This window comes from Choloepus didactylus, chromosome 13, assembly GCF_015220235.1.
Source record: "Choloepus didactylus isolate mChoDid1 chromosome 13, mChoDid1.pri, whole genome shotgun sequence".
In the NCBI taxonomy this organism is placed as follows: Eukaryota; Metazoa; Chordata; class Mammalia; order Pilosa; family Megalonychidae; genus Choloepus; species Choloepus didactylus.
Genome location: NC_051319.1, coordinates 16,830,787 through 16,843,899, shown reverse-complemented (window position 1 = coordinate 16,843,899; position 13,113 = coordinate 16,830,787). Strand labels below are relative to the sequence as shown.

At 42.6% G+C, this 13,113-nt stretch overlaps 1 protein-coding gene across 3 annotated transcripts in view; it reads left to right on the top strand.

Moving 5' to 3' along the window:
• Positions 1-13,113, top strand: part of SERINC5 (serine incorporator 5) — a 100,080-nt gene that overhangs the window by 46,695 nt on the left and 40,272 nt on the right. For 2 of the 3 annotated variants that reach the window (XM_037800695.1, XM_037800697.1), the window contains exon 2: positions 288-455. The exons of the other annotated variant lie outside the window; for it this stretch is intronic. In XM_037800695.1, coding sequence (XP_037656623.1) covers positions 288-455 — 168 coding nt within the window. The remainder of the gene's footprint in view (positions 1-287; positions 456-13,113) is intronic. 3 annotated transcript variants of the gene reach the window in all.

Here is a 13,113-nt window from a genome sequence, read left to right as displayed (position 1 = left end):
TAGACAGTGCAATAAGAGAAACAGAAATAAACACTGAAGAGAAAAAAAAAATTAAAACCCTTTTCATTCATAAATGACATGTTATTTGCCTAAAACAACTGAGTCTACGAAAACCAAAACAATCTACTAGAACTAATAAGTGAATTTATTAGTTCCTACATGCTCAGGCATGTTAGGTGCCTCGGTAGAATGGTCATCTCACAGCTTGGAAGGCCACCTTGGGAAGCCTGGTGTGAGTATGTGCGTGAAGTTGTGGCTCTAAGAGGCTGTTTGTGTTCCTTTTCTAGCTGGCCTGCTGCTGTGGGTCTGCAGGCTGTTCGCTTTGCTGCGACTGCTGCCCTAAGATCCGGCAGTCCCGGGGCACCCGCTTCATGTACGCGCTCTACTTCATTCTCGTTGTCGTCCTCTGCTGCATCATGATGTCAGAAACTGTGGCCATGGAGATGAAGGAACATGTAAGTTGGCCTCTTCTTTCCCCTTCCTGCTTTAATGTTTGATTGGAGTGCATGGGAGGCGTTTGATTTGGAGGACAGTACCCACCCACCTCAGCGGGGCTTGGAGCCTACTTGCTCCTTCTGAGCCTCGGAGGCAGGGTTTCTTCCATGCCTTCCTGCCAAGTGGTGGACCATTTAATGGTGTGGTGCTTAGCAGTAGTCCTAGCTGAAGTCTGATACTTTTGATGGAGAATGTTTAAATCAGAGGATTGTGTATTTTGTCCTAGCCTAATTCATAGCTGTTTCATATATAGTCTTTTCTCATAGACTATTTTACTTAGCCCATGTCATTAAGGATGGCTGCCAGTATTTCAAGTAGCAGCTGTTATAAACACTTAATTTGACCTATGTGGAGATTATGATACAGTTTAGATAACCCCACAGATAATGGGGAATGAGGTATGGGTGATTTTTACCTTTCTGGATAGTATACTTGTGAAGTGGGTGTCTCTAGTGGTGAAGGATGAATTTCCGGCCATTTCTTGGGCAATGTTTACAGAAGTAGGCCTGATATATAATGCTGATGGAGACAGATATAGGACCTCTTTCTGGGATTTCCCTCTTTTCCCCATTGTAGGCCTCTTGTATTGGGGGGTGGGGGTGGTATGTGAAGGAACCGGATAAATAACACCACTCTTCCACTCCCAGATTCTGAACCAATTGACAAAAAAGACTAAAATGTCAGCAGGTAGATACCAGAACTTCACCTTTATTGCTCAAAAACCTGATGTGAGGCAGTGTGGCCCATATCTGGAGGGAGGTGGCCTTTCTACTACTGAACCCCAGAATGAGTCTGACAATCACCCAGGCCCCAATAGTGCTGGTTTGCCCTGGAGGAGCAGAGGGAGAAGGGATAGCCTGGCTACACACACCCCATTTCCCCTTAGGAACTCGGTGCTCAGCACTCCATTTCCTGGGGCAGAATGGGTGAGGAGTGGGAGAAAGGCCGGGAGCAGTACTTTAGTGGAAATCCCTCCACAATAAAGCTATTATCCCTGAGGGAAATTCTGAAGAGTTTTCCCTAACATACTGAAATGGACTATTTAAAAGACACTGAAGTACTTCAAAACAACCACTTTCTTAAAAGCACAGGATATATTCTAATCAATTAGTAGGCCTTTTTGCATACTTCTGTTGGGTAGTGCTTTTATAACTGTGGTTGTATGGTCTTGAATATAGTGGAAACTTTTCAAAACTTACAAATTTTAGGTTCTCCTGTAATTGCTTTAAACATTGGATCTCTGCTTGGTCAGGCACTGTATTGGGAGCTATGGGGCATTCAAACATGAGAAACGGAGAATATAATCCAGAAGAGAAGACAGAAAGTCTTCTGAGGCATAAGACAAGGTAGGAATTAATAGCTGCCATATGAAAGGATGAGTGAAGTGCTGTGAAAGTTTGTAGGCAGTGGAGACCAAGAACTCACAGGCTCATTGTTCTAAACTAAGTTTTATTCCACCTCAGTGGTGGTTGCCACTGATTCTCTTTCTCTTACCATGGTTTAAGAGGGCAAGGCATTAGAGAAGGGGGAAACTGATAGGTAGATTTTAACTTTTTTTCTGAGGGCCCATTAATCTCTCATTTTCTACCTTTGTTTTTGAGGTAGCTTAATGTTCTCTTTTAAATTCAACGAGCATTGGTTTGAGGATACACTGTGGTTCTGTGATAGGAAATCTGTATGTCATATTTCTGTGGTCTAGTCCCTGCTCTAGAGAATTTGTCTCAGTAGAAACAAATAAATCTGAAGCCATACAAATGTAATCTTTTTTTTTTTGGTGAACTTGTCAAAAACACTGCTTCTGGAAAAAATAAGTTTGTTAATAGCTAATATTCATTGGATGATACCATGTGCTAGGTTTACTCTGTGCATTTTACCTGTATCACCTTACTTCACCACCATTGCACTCAAACCCTGCCTTACTGAGGATGAAGATTATCCCAGCTCTGTAAGTGAGGAAACTGAGGCATTGAGTCATTTAAATACTTGCCCAGGATCTCCAGCTGCTAAGTACTGGAGTTGGGATTTGAACCCAGGCTGAGTATATTTTCAGCTACTAAGCTGTGTGGGTAAAAAGAAGGGAAAAGAGCAAGGACACGGTATAGATAGAAGAACAGGGAATAGACATTGGGTAGGTAAAATGGACCAGATCCTGTAGGGATTTCAGTAGTCAGGTGAGGAGTTTGAACATGGTCTGCTTGATGCTGAATGAGAAACCATTCTAGATTCTTGAGCAGAAGGCTGTCATCTTGGAAACAGAGGGAGATGTTTAAGAAGGGGAGCCCCACAGTGGTATGTGCACAGGGTGATTTGGGGTGAGGGAGGGAGGGAAAGGCAGCCCTGACGCATCATAGACGCCCTTGTAAACGTTTCCATGTCTGTCACCTGAATGTTCCTATTTAAAAATGGTTTGGTTGGGCTTCCTGCATGGAGAATGAAGTCCCTGTGGGCAGAACCAACCCTTTTCCTTCTGTAGGGCCTCACGGGGGGTTGGCCAGCGCATCACAAAGTCAGCTTGTTTTGTGGCCTATGGACTAGAGGCTGACCTCATCCTCAGCCAGGGCTGGAGGGTGGGCGTTGAAAGGCCCCCTTGTGTGGACGCATATTGGGCTTCTGCTGGAGTCCTCGCCCCCTCTTTGTTGGCCTGTGGAGAGGTTTGAGGCTGTGGTTGGAAGAGGAGAAAGAACTGTGTGCTTATAATGGCGGGATGGGAGTGCGTAATTGCCTCCCACCAGTGTTCTCTCCTTTATGCATAGTGGATGTGACGCTGCCCAGGGTCACATGGGCCTTTGATATGTGGGTTAAGAACACGTGGACAGCTCCCCTTTTAGTTTTTTGCCTTGGTTTTAGAATGTGGCCTGTGAAGTTTGAGCAAGAAGGAATTGCAAAAGGAAAACCATGTTAGGAGATGCTGGGCCAAGCCTTGTCCTGCTGCTTTTCACCAGGGAAACTCTTCTTTCCCATGAGAACTTGGCTCAGAGAAAAAGCTCTACTGTGCCGGGTGAATAGGGCATGATTTCTGTCTTCTCTTGGAGCTTTTTCCCATCTCAAAACCCAGGAGCCATTATATTACAGGTAATTCTTGTCATTAAGCATGTAATTCAAGCAGGTTCAGTCTTAATTTTTGATGCCTAAGGGAATTAAAAATCCATTTTGTAATGTAGAATGTCTCCCCCAAGAAAATGAGTTTGGGAGAGGTTTAAGCCCCCTGACCTGCCCCACTAACTCCAGATATAATTTTTATGCTTAGAGGCAGATGATGACTGCCTCCTGGTAAGCTAAACAGGCATTTTGGGAAGGAGGAGGAAGGAAGGTTTTTCTAGGGCAGGGATCAGAAATAGAGGCCTCTAAAATTGAGGCTCCATGGAGAAGAAAGGGCAGTTGTCCCGAGAGCTCAGTGTACTGGGTCCTTAGCACCAAGCTTCCTTCCTTTGTCTCCTCCTCCATTCTAGACGTTGGCCACCTTCCTCAAGCATCCCTCCACATCCCTTTCCTCCTCACTGACTCTGCAGCCACCAGGGATGGTCTTCAGCTTCTTGTCACTCTGCATTTCCCTCACCCACATTCCTTCTTTCTGCTTATAGGCAGCATAGAGTAGTGCGGAAGTTTGGACTTGAGAGCTAGACTACTTGAGTTTGAATCTTGGTTCTACCATATACCAAGTTTCTTGATCTCTCTGCCACAATTTCCTACCTAAAAGGATATTATAACTGTAACCTATTTCATAGGGTTTGTTTCATGAAAATTCAGTGTTTTAACCCATGACAAATCCATGACAGCGCCTGGCACATTGATTCCTCACCAGCATTAATGACATCTCCAGCATCAAAAGCAACAGCAAAACTTAATCTTGACACCTGTTCCCTCAGCTCCTATCCTACCTCTCTTCCCTTCTCATTCAGAAAGACTCTTTCTCTCTCTGCTTTCTCCAATCCCTCCCACTCTGCCCCCTTTTAAAACTCTAGTCTACAGGGGATATGGGTGAATGCGCACACACACACACACACACACACACACACACACACACACACACTCTCTCTCTCTCTCTCTCTCTCTCTCTCTCTCTCTTTCTCTTTCTTTCAAATCTGTCTCTTTCTCTCTCTCAAAGCCTTCCTTAAACTCAGCAGACACCTCCTAATTGCAAAATCCTTATCTAACTGGCCCTTTCTTCCGCATTTGACACTGAGAATCTCCTCCTTTAGTATCTTCCTTGACTTTTCCTCCTCTCCTGCTCTTTCTTCTTACTCTAACCTGGCCTTGCCTTCTCCAAGACCTGTGAACTCATCTCTTCTTTTTTTTTTTTAAGTGCAATTTTATTGAGATATACTCACATACCATATAATCCATACAAAGTATACTGTCAGTGGCACACAGTATCATTATATAGTTGTGCATTCATCACCACAATCAATTTTCAAGCATTTTCATTACTCCAAAATAAAGAAAAAAAATATGAAAATGTATACTGAAAAATTAAAAAAATTAAAAAGAACACTCAAACCATCCCCCCTATTATTTGTATTTATTTTGTCATTATTTTATTACTCATCTGCCCATACCCTGGTTAAATGGAGTGTCAGTCACCACGTTTTCACTGTCACATGGTCAAACAATAAAAGCTATATAGTTGTATGATATCATCAAGAGTCAGTCTACTGGGTTACAGTTCAACATCAGACATTTCCTCCTAGCTATTCTAATACACTAGAAACTAAAATGGAATATCTATATAATGCATAAGAATAACCTTCAGATTGACCTCTCAACACTATTTGAGACCTCTCAGCCACTGAAACTTTGTTTCATTTCTTTATCCCTTTTTGGTCCAGAAGGCTTTCTCAATCCCACCATGCCAGGGCCAGGCTCATCCCTGGGAGTCCTGTCCCTTGTTGCCAGGGAGATTTACACCCCTGGGAATCATGTCCCACGTAGCGGGGAGGGCAATGATTTTGCCTGCAGAGTTGGCTGAGAGAAAAAGGGGGCCACATCTGAGCAACAAAAGAGATTCTCTGGGGGTGACTCTTAGGTGTAATTATAAGTAGGCTTAGCTTCTCTTTTGCAAGAATAAGTTTCATAAGGGCAAGCCCCAAGATTGAGTGCTTGACTTATTAAATTGGGATTCCCTAATGCTTGTGGGAATATCAGGAATTCCCCAGGTGAGGATCGCCTCTGTTTTTAAAAAATATTTTGTAATAGCTCAGTTGAGATATAATTCACATGCCATACAGTCGACCCATTTAAAGAATTCAAGGCAGTGTTTTTTAGTATATTCAGAAAGTTACATTTTGGCTACCCCTGAAAGAAACCCTGTATCCATTAGCAGTCACTCCCTACTGCCCCCCAATACGCCCAGCCCAAAGCAGCCACTAAATCTACTTTCTGCCTCTATAGACTTGCCTATTCTGGACATTTTGTATAAATGGAACCATATAGGTTTGTGTCTAGTTTCTTTAATTTAGCATAATATTTTCAAGGTTCATCCATGTTGCAGTATATATCAGTACTTCATTCCTTTCTATTGCCAAAAAATATTCCAATTTATGTATATACCACATTCTGTTTGTCCATCACTTAATGGACCTCAGTGTCTACTTTTTGGCTATTATAAATAATGCTGTGAATATTTGCATACTAGTTTTTGTGTGGACATAGGTTTTCATTTATCTTTGGTATATGCCTAGGAGTGGAATTGCAGGGTCATATGGTAATTGCATTTAACCTTTTGAGGAACTGTCAGACTGTTTAGCAAAGTGGCTGTGCCATTTTACACTCCCACCTGCAGTGTATGAGGGTTTCATTTTCTCCACATCCTCACCAGCATGTTTAGTCTTTGATTATGGTCATCTGTTTTGAATTGCTAAAGCTAACGAAATGCAGTATATCAGAAGAGGATTGGTTTTTACAATGGTTATTTATTAACTGACAATTTACAGTTCTGAGTTCATGAAAATGCCCAACTCAAAGCATAATAGGATGGTACCTGGACTCTGAAGGCAGGCTGCCAGTATCTGGGGTTCCTGTGTCATGTGGGGAGGCACATGGCTGGCATCTGCTGGTCCTTCTCTCCCGGGTTTCATTGCTTTCGGCTTCTGGTTCCAGTGGCTGCCTCTGTAAGCTTCTGTGGGTCCTCTCTTAGCTTCTCCAGGGTTTTTCTCTCCAGGGTCTCTGGGTATTTCTCTTTTATCCTCTTTAAAAGGACTCCAGTAAGAGGACAAAACCCACCCTGGGGCAGGTCTCAACCAAAATAACCTAATCAAAAGATCCTACTTACAACAGGTCTGTGCCCATAGGAATGGATTAAAAGAACATGATCCTTTCTGGGGTACATGCAGCCTCCAAATTATCACACAACCTAGTGGGTGTGAAGTGTTCATCTCCTCTTTGTCTTAACACTGCCCTCTGCCCTTCTCACTTCCTTGCTTTCTCTGGGGCAGCTCATTTATTTCTGGCTTTGATTATTCTCATACATGTATCAGCTAGTTAGGACACCCTTTTCTCAGGACAGGGCAGGGGACACACTGAGATACTTTTTTTTTCACCTTCCATTTTCTGGTTCCAGCTCTGAACGTATTTTCCCCTGAAAGGTCATAGTGGTGTTAGGTTTCTACTCTGCAGTCTGGTCAATTGTCTTCCAGCTACTCCAGACTCCTGATGTTGCATTCCAGTCACTTTATTTGGCCTTGGGTTATTCCTGAATGTCCCCAGCTTTACATGTCCATATCCCTCAGACTCCTTTTTCCACATAACTAATCCCATGAGAGAGCTGAGAGTGCTATTTGTTACTTGTATTTCTCCCAGATGTTACCCCATTTCCAAATTTTGGGGTCACCATAGAGTGGTGACTACAGATGAATACAGAAGCCACTTTCCTTAAAAACAACTTAGATTTCAAAAGACTCTTCATCCGTTCGTCTTAGTGACATTTTATAGCACTTAGGGTGTTCCTGTTGACGGAGCTTTTTTTTTCCTGGGTCATTTCTGCATTTAGTAAGCATTTATTAAGATTGAAGTCAATTTTGTTTTGGTACCATCTGCATTTTGTTAGAGGTTATTTTCATTGTCTTTGTATCATACCCTTTCCTAACCCTCACTCTCAAGTTTTCTTCCTTCCTTGTCTTGACCCGAACAGCACTGGTACTGCTTCACTAGACGGTAGGCAAAATGACCGCGTGAGTTTGTGTCCTTTGGGTAAATAAAAGATTTCTTCCACAAAGAAGACTGGGGGTGGGGGGTGGGGGTAGTGTCTAGGGAAGGAGACCCAAGTGGCAGAAGGGGATGAGGGGAAGACTCAGGGAGCGAAGGAGAGAAAGAGAAAAAGGTAGTCTAGGTCTCAGGATGTTTTCAACAAATATTCAATGAACAAGTACTGAATGAAAGTAAAGGAGAGGAGTTGTACACACATACACCCTAGCCCTGGAAAGCTATCATCCTTTTATAAACTGTATCAAAACTTTTTCATGTTTAAGGGCAGGGAAACTGAAGATATATTCCGAGTTGGCTCATAAAATGACACACAAAGAATGAACTTGATTAAAGATGTGAACCAGTCATTTATCATATTTTTAAAGCTAGTAGATGAATCAAAGTACCAGTTAAGATTTCTCGCCTACAATGCTTGCCCTCCCTTTATTTTTTAAATCTTCATTTTATTGCGATATATTCACATACCACGCAGTCATACAAAACAAATCGTACATTCGATTGTTCACAGTACCATTACATAGTTGTACATTCATCACCTAAATCAATCCCTGACACCTTCATTAGCACACACACAAAAATAACAAGAATAATTAAAGTGAAAAAGAGCAATTGAAGTAAAAAAGAACACTGGGTACCTTTGTCTGTTTGTTTGTTTGTTTCCTTCCCCTATTTTTCTACTCATCCATCCATAAACTAGACAAAGGGGAGTGTGGTCCTTGTGGCTTTCCCAATCCCATTGTCACCCCTCATAAGCTACATTTTTATACAGTTGTCTTCGAGATTCATGGGTTCTGGGTTGTAGTTTGATAGTTTCAGGTATCTACCACCAGCTACCCCAATTCTTTAGAACCTAAAAAGGGTTGACAGAGCTTTTGATCCAACATGTTTGAGGCTCTGAAATTTGGTAGGTAACTACTTTACTTTCTATTTTTAAACTAGAAGTATAAGAGGAATGTGAAAGCATGACACTGAGTACTGGTTTGTGAGAAGCCCTCCCTGTGCTAATCCCAGAGGATATAAAAATATCCCAAACAAGGTTCCTAAAGGATCTAGTTGGGTGAGAAATGGAAGAGAGGGGTTGGGAGGTGGATGTAACCCACACTTACGGTAAGTGATCTGCCTTGTGAAGACACAGCAAATATCATATGTTATTCAGTATTACCCGGAAGAAAATGATTATCTCTTTTAAAGTAAAATTTGAATAAAACATTAGAATTTTTAAAAAGTGGGAGAGTCCTAAGTGGTCACTTGAACCCCTCATTTGACAAGTGAGAGGATGTGCCCTGGAAAGTAAAGTGTCTTGTCCAAGGCCATGACACCAGGTAGACCTGGGACTGGAATCCGGGATCCTGGTCCTCTGGCCAGTGCTTTTCTGGCTGTATGAGTAGGTTTGGGTGTGGGTCAGATGAATGACCCTTAGACAACATACTGCCTGGAACAGAACCAGCTAAGGCCTTTTGCAGCTTTCTTGGCTTATCTTCCTCACTGCCACCTTCCTGTTGTGGAGGTTAAACGCTGGGTTCAAGGCAGGACTGTTAATCTGAAGTAGAAAATAGGGGTGGCCACAAACTGTGTGTTTATTTATTCAGTGACTCTGAACGTAAAACAGAGCCTACTTTCAAGTTGTGTTTGGTGTAGCCATCTTTTCAAAGCAAACATCATCCGTGAAAAATATTCCACTTTGATCCAAAAGACCACATAGTTTGTCCCAGCACAGAATGACAGGTATTCAGGCGAAGCTGGAAAGTCGGGCTCTTGTTCTGAATTTGGTATCCCCTAGTTGAATGGGAAGAGAACTTTGTACCTGACACCTACACTCAGGCTGATATTAATAGGAACGTTTAAGCCCCAAGTAGAACTCTCTGTTCTTTGCTGGCTTTTTATGTTTTAGTGTTAGAACATGTGTCAGATTAACAAAAAATATTGCCGACACGGTTCTTTGATTCAGCCGAGATCAAATGCTCTTCAGAAATTCTCTTTCGAAACAGCAGCCGGGTTCCCCGTTCTGTTGTGCCTTATGTATGTCAGATGTATTGAGGAATAAGTTTCTGAAGTTGAGAGTGGGTTTGGGCTATTGAACCTCAAACCCTTTGTCGAAAATACCAAAAAAATTATCACTATGGCTTAATCAGTGTCCCTGCTGGGGGAGTTGGCATTGAGGTTCTACCTCTTAAATCCTGTGGGTCCCCTCTCCTTAAGTTAGGGTGACTTGGAACACAGGTTTCTAAACAGTTCTACCTCTGGTCTAAATTCCTTCCAGACATGACACCATATGGGAGAAAGCCACAGTCCCTACAACCCTCCCACTGCTCGTTGCTCAGGCCTCACCCTTCCACACACAAACGAATGCTGGGAAAATGGTGGTGGGAAATAGTTTTGTACTGGAGGCAGCAATTTGAACTAATGGACACCCTGCTGGGAGTCTTTTTTAGAGTCTGAAACAAGGACAAAGAGGTTTGCTGCCTGTCTAGTAATAATGAGCTTCCAGGAGCCAGAAAATAACAGGCAATAGTTACTGTCCTTGGTTTATGAGGATCCCTTACGCAGAAGCTTTCTGGGGGGAGCAGATACTAACTGGATCTCTGTTTCAGGATTGATTTGGCTGTGGGTGGGGGAGAATGAGAAGCCGTGAGAATTCAAGTTTTCCTAATGCTTTTTTTTTTAATGATCAAAAGCATGTGTTCAGCAACTGTCCGCAAAAGGGGCCTTGGAGCACCAAGTGGATAAATAGAACAGACAAGAGCTTATAGTTGGAAGAGGACCCTGTCAGTTCTTACAGAAATGGAGGATGAGAGAACACACAAATGGCACAGCACACAATGAACAAGATAAAATGATCTCAAAAAGCTGGGAACAGGAAACGACGCATAAATATATCGTGAATGGTTGAATCTTGATATTCTTGACAGGATTTAATAAGGGCAATCATGTTACTTGCTTAAATTGTAATCTGAATCCATTCTTTTCTACACTTTTTAAATCACCATTCATTCATTCATTCATTCATTCAAACACAGGTGCCGAGCGCTGTGTGGGGTGCTGGGATACAAGCATGAATAACCTATAGTCCTTGTCCTCAGGGAGCTGGAATGCAGGTGGGAGGAAAAAAAGAGTTTGGTTTTGTACCTTAGACCATATGCATACGCTTGTGTGTGCTCAAAACCTAAAAATACGTGGACTCCTGTTAGCTAATGTTGGAGACAGTGGAGTCTGCTTGCCTGTTTCTTCTCACCTTTGGGGTCATCCGTAGAATTCAGGAGTGGTTTCTCCTCGTCCTTGTCTGGAGACTGGGAGCTGAGGGGAGGTGGGAGTGGAGTGGAGGCCCTCTTCAGCAAAATAAGTCTAAAATTATCTTACGACATGCTGGCTTTCATCAGTGTGGGTTTTATTTTTGGTTTCACAGGCTATGTCTGTGTAACAGATGTGGGGACTTTTTTTTGATAGAGCTACTGAGGGCTTCTGACCCACATAGAATATTGGAAGCAAATGACTTGTTCTTCCCTAGCCCCAGCCCCCAGCCCCTCTATCACTCCCTCCATAAAACTTTTTTGCAGGTAGGTAAATTAAAATCATTAATTTGCTGCTGTAAAAATGATAGGCAATATACCACTTGATTTGTTTAAAGCACAGGTTCCAGTTTAGGACAGCAGTGAGCAAGGTGAAGAAGGCTGGAGCTGAGCTTGGGGCTGCCAGGAAATCAGTCCAGACACACTGCTCTTACCCCTGCTTTCTGTTATTCCTCGGGCTTTTGATCTGTAGAGTAAGCTATCACCAGTTGTCATTTTCCATTGAAGTGTTAATTTGTACTTCATCAGTTAACACCCTGCACTGCACCTCAGCAGTTCTTCCTATTAGATCAGGGTGGGCAAACTTTTCCTATAAAGGGCCGGCTAGTATACATTTTAGGCTACCCAACTATTCATCTCTGCCATTGTAATGCAAAATCAGCTATGTCAACAAATGAGCCTGACTGTGTTCCAATCAAAGTTTATTTACACAAACTAGAGGCTGTATGAGGATTTTGCCTGCAGTCTGTAGTGTGCTGAACTGCCCTGTATTAGATCTTCAATGGCACTATGCATGTTCTATGTCATTATTGTCCCCTTCTCTCAAAAGGGGAATCTCCACTGGCCTCAAATTTGTGCTGAAGGTACTAGAGTTCTTGCCAAAGTTACAGGGCACCAGGCTGTGTGAACCAAACTAGGCAAGAGTGATGTAGCAATAAATTTGGTGTGACCCATTTGACAGTATATTTCATTATTGGTCTGTGTGGCATTTTGAAATAAATGATAAAATCATCTACAAATGAAAATAATCAGTATTCATTTTATGTAGCCAAACCAAGCATGTTAGCGATCAGGAAGAGATGGGAATGGAGAAATGAGTGTGTGGGCACCCCAGTTCCCTGCTGTGGGGGGATCCCTCGGTTCCAGGTCGGATGTAAAATGGGAACAATGCCGCTGCCAGAAACCTGAATGTCTGCCAGTGCCTGGTTCCCAGTGCTGGGGTTGGGAGCAAGTAACCAGGGGTCGTAGAATCTTAGGGTTATAGGAAGGGGGAAAGTCTTATCTTATTGGGGTGTTAGGTTCTAGTGTCTCACATCTTTTTTGGGGTGTTAGGTTCTAATGTCCCACCTAAGGCAAAAATCATGAATAATTAAACTTAAACATGAAAATACTTGAACTAATGGATACAGTAGAGCACAATGATTTTGTATGTACAGTACTCTACTAGAAAGTATGTTCTGTGATAGCAGGGCTTTTCTTGTTTTATTCACTGCTTATATCCCCATAACCTAGAACAGTACCTGCACGTAGTAGACATAGTAGGTGAATGATAAAATCCTGTGCTGTGATATATACACACACATACATACAAAGGTAACTGTATAATAAATATAATGTATATAGTACAGAATGAAGAATATACATGCAACCTCTAACTTCACTGGGTTTTTTAAAAATTACTTACAGGAGAGTCATGCACATAGTCAAATCTGTGGGGAGTAGGGGGTGAGGGTGGGTGGGCAATAGCCATATTTTCTGGCCAAAACAAAGTCAGACCTCTATAGCTGTGGTTTTAAGTTGCGGGGTTAGGAGCGAATTTGTTCTTTATGCTTAAAGGATGCCATTCATGACCCCCACCCAGCTACCCCTTGACTGGCGGGTCAGTGCTTCCTGACAGGCACCCTGGAGTGGCAGCAGGGGTGTACCTGGCCGAGAGAGGGGTGTGTAAGTGGGTCTGCCTCTTTCGCCAGCACCCCTGCTCCACCAGCACCCCTGTTCCTTTCTTCTACTCTCCCTATTACTCCCCAACCCAGAGTTTTCGATAACTCCCTAGAAAAGTGTGTCAGTGTCAAATAAAAAACAAATCCAGACTTGAGAGACTTTATTTAAAAGGATTATTGCAATTTGGGGT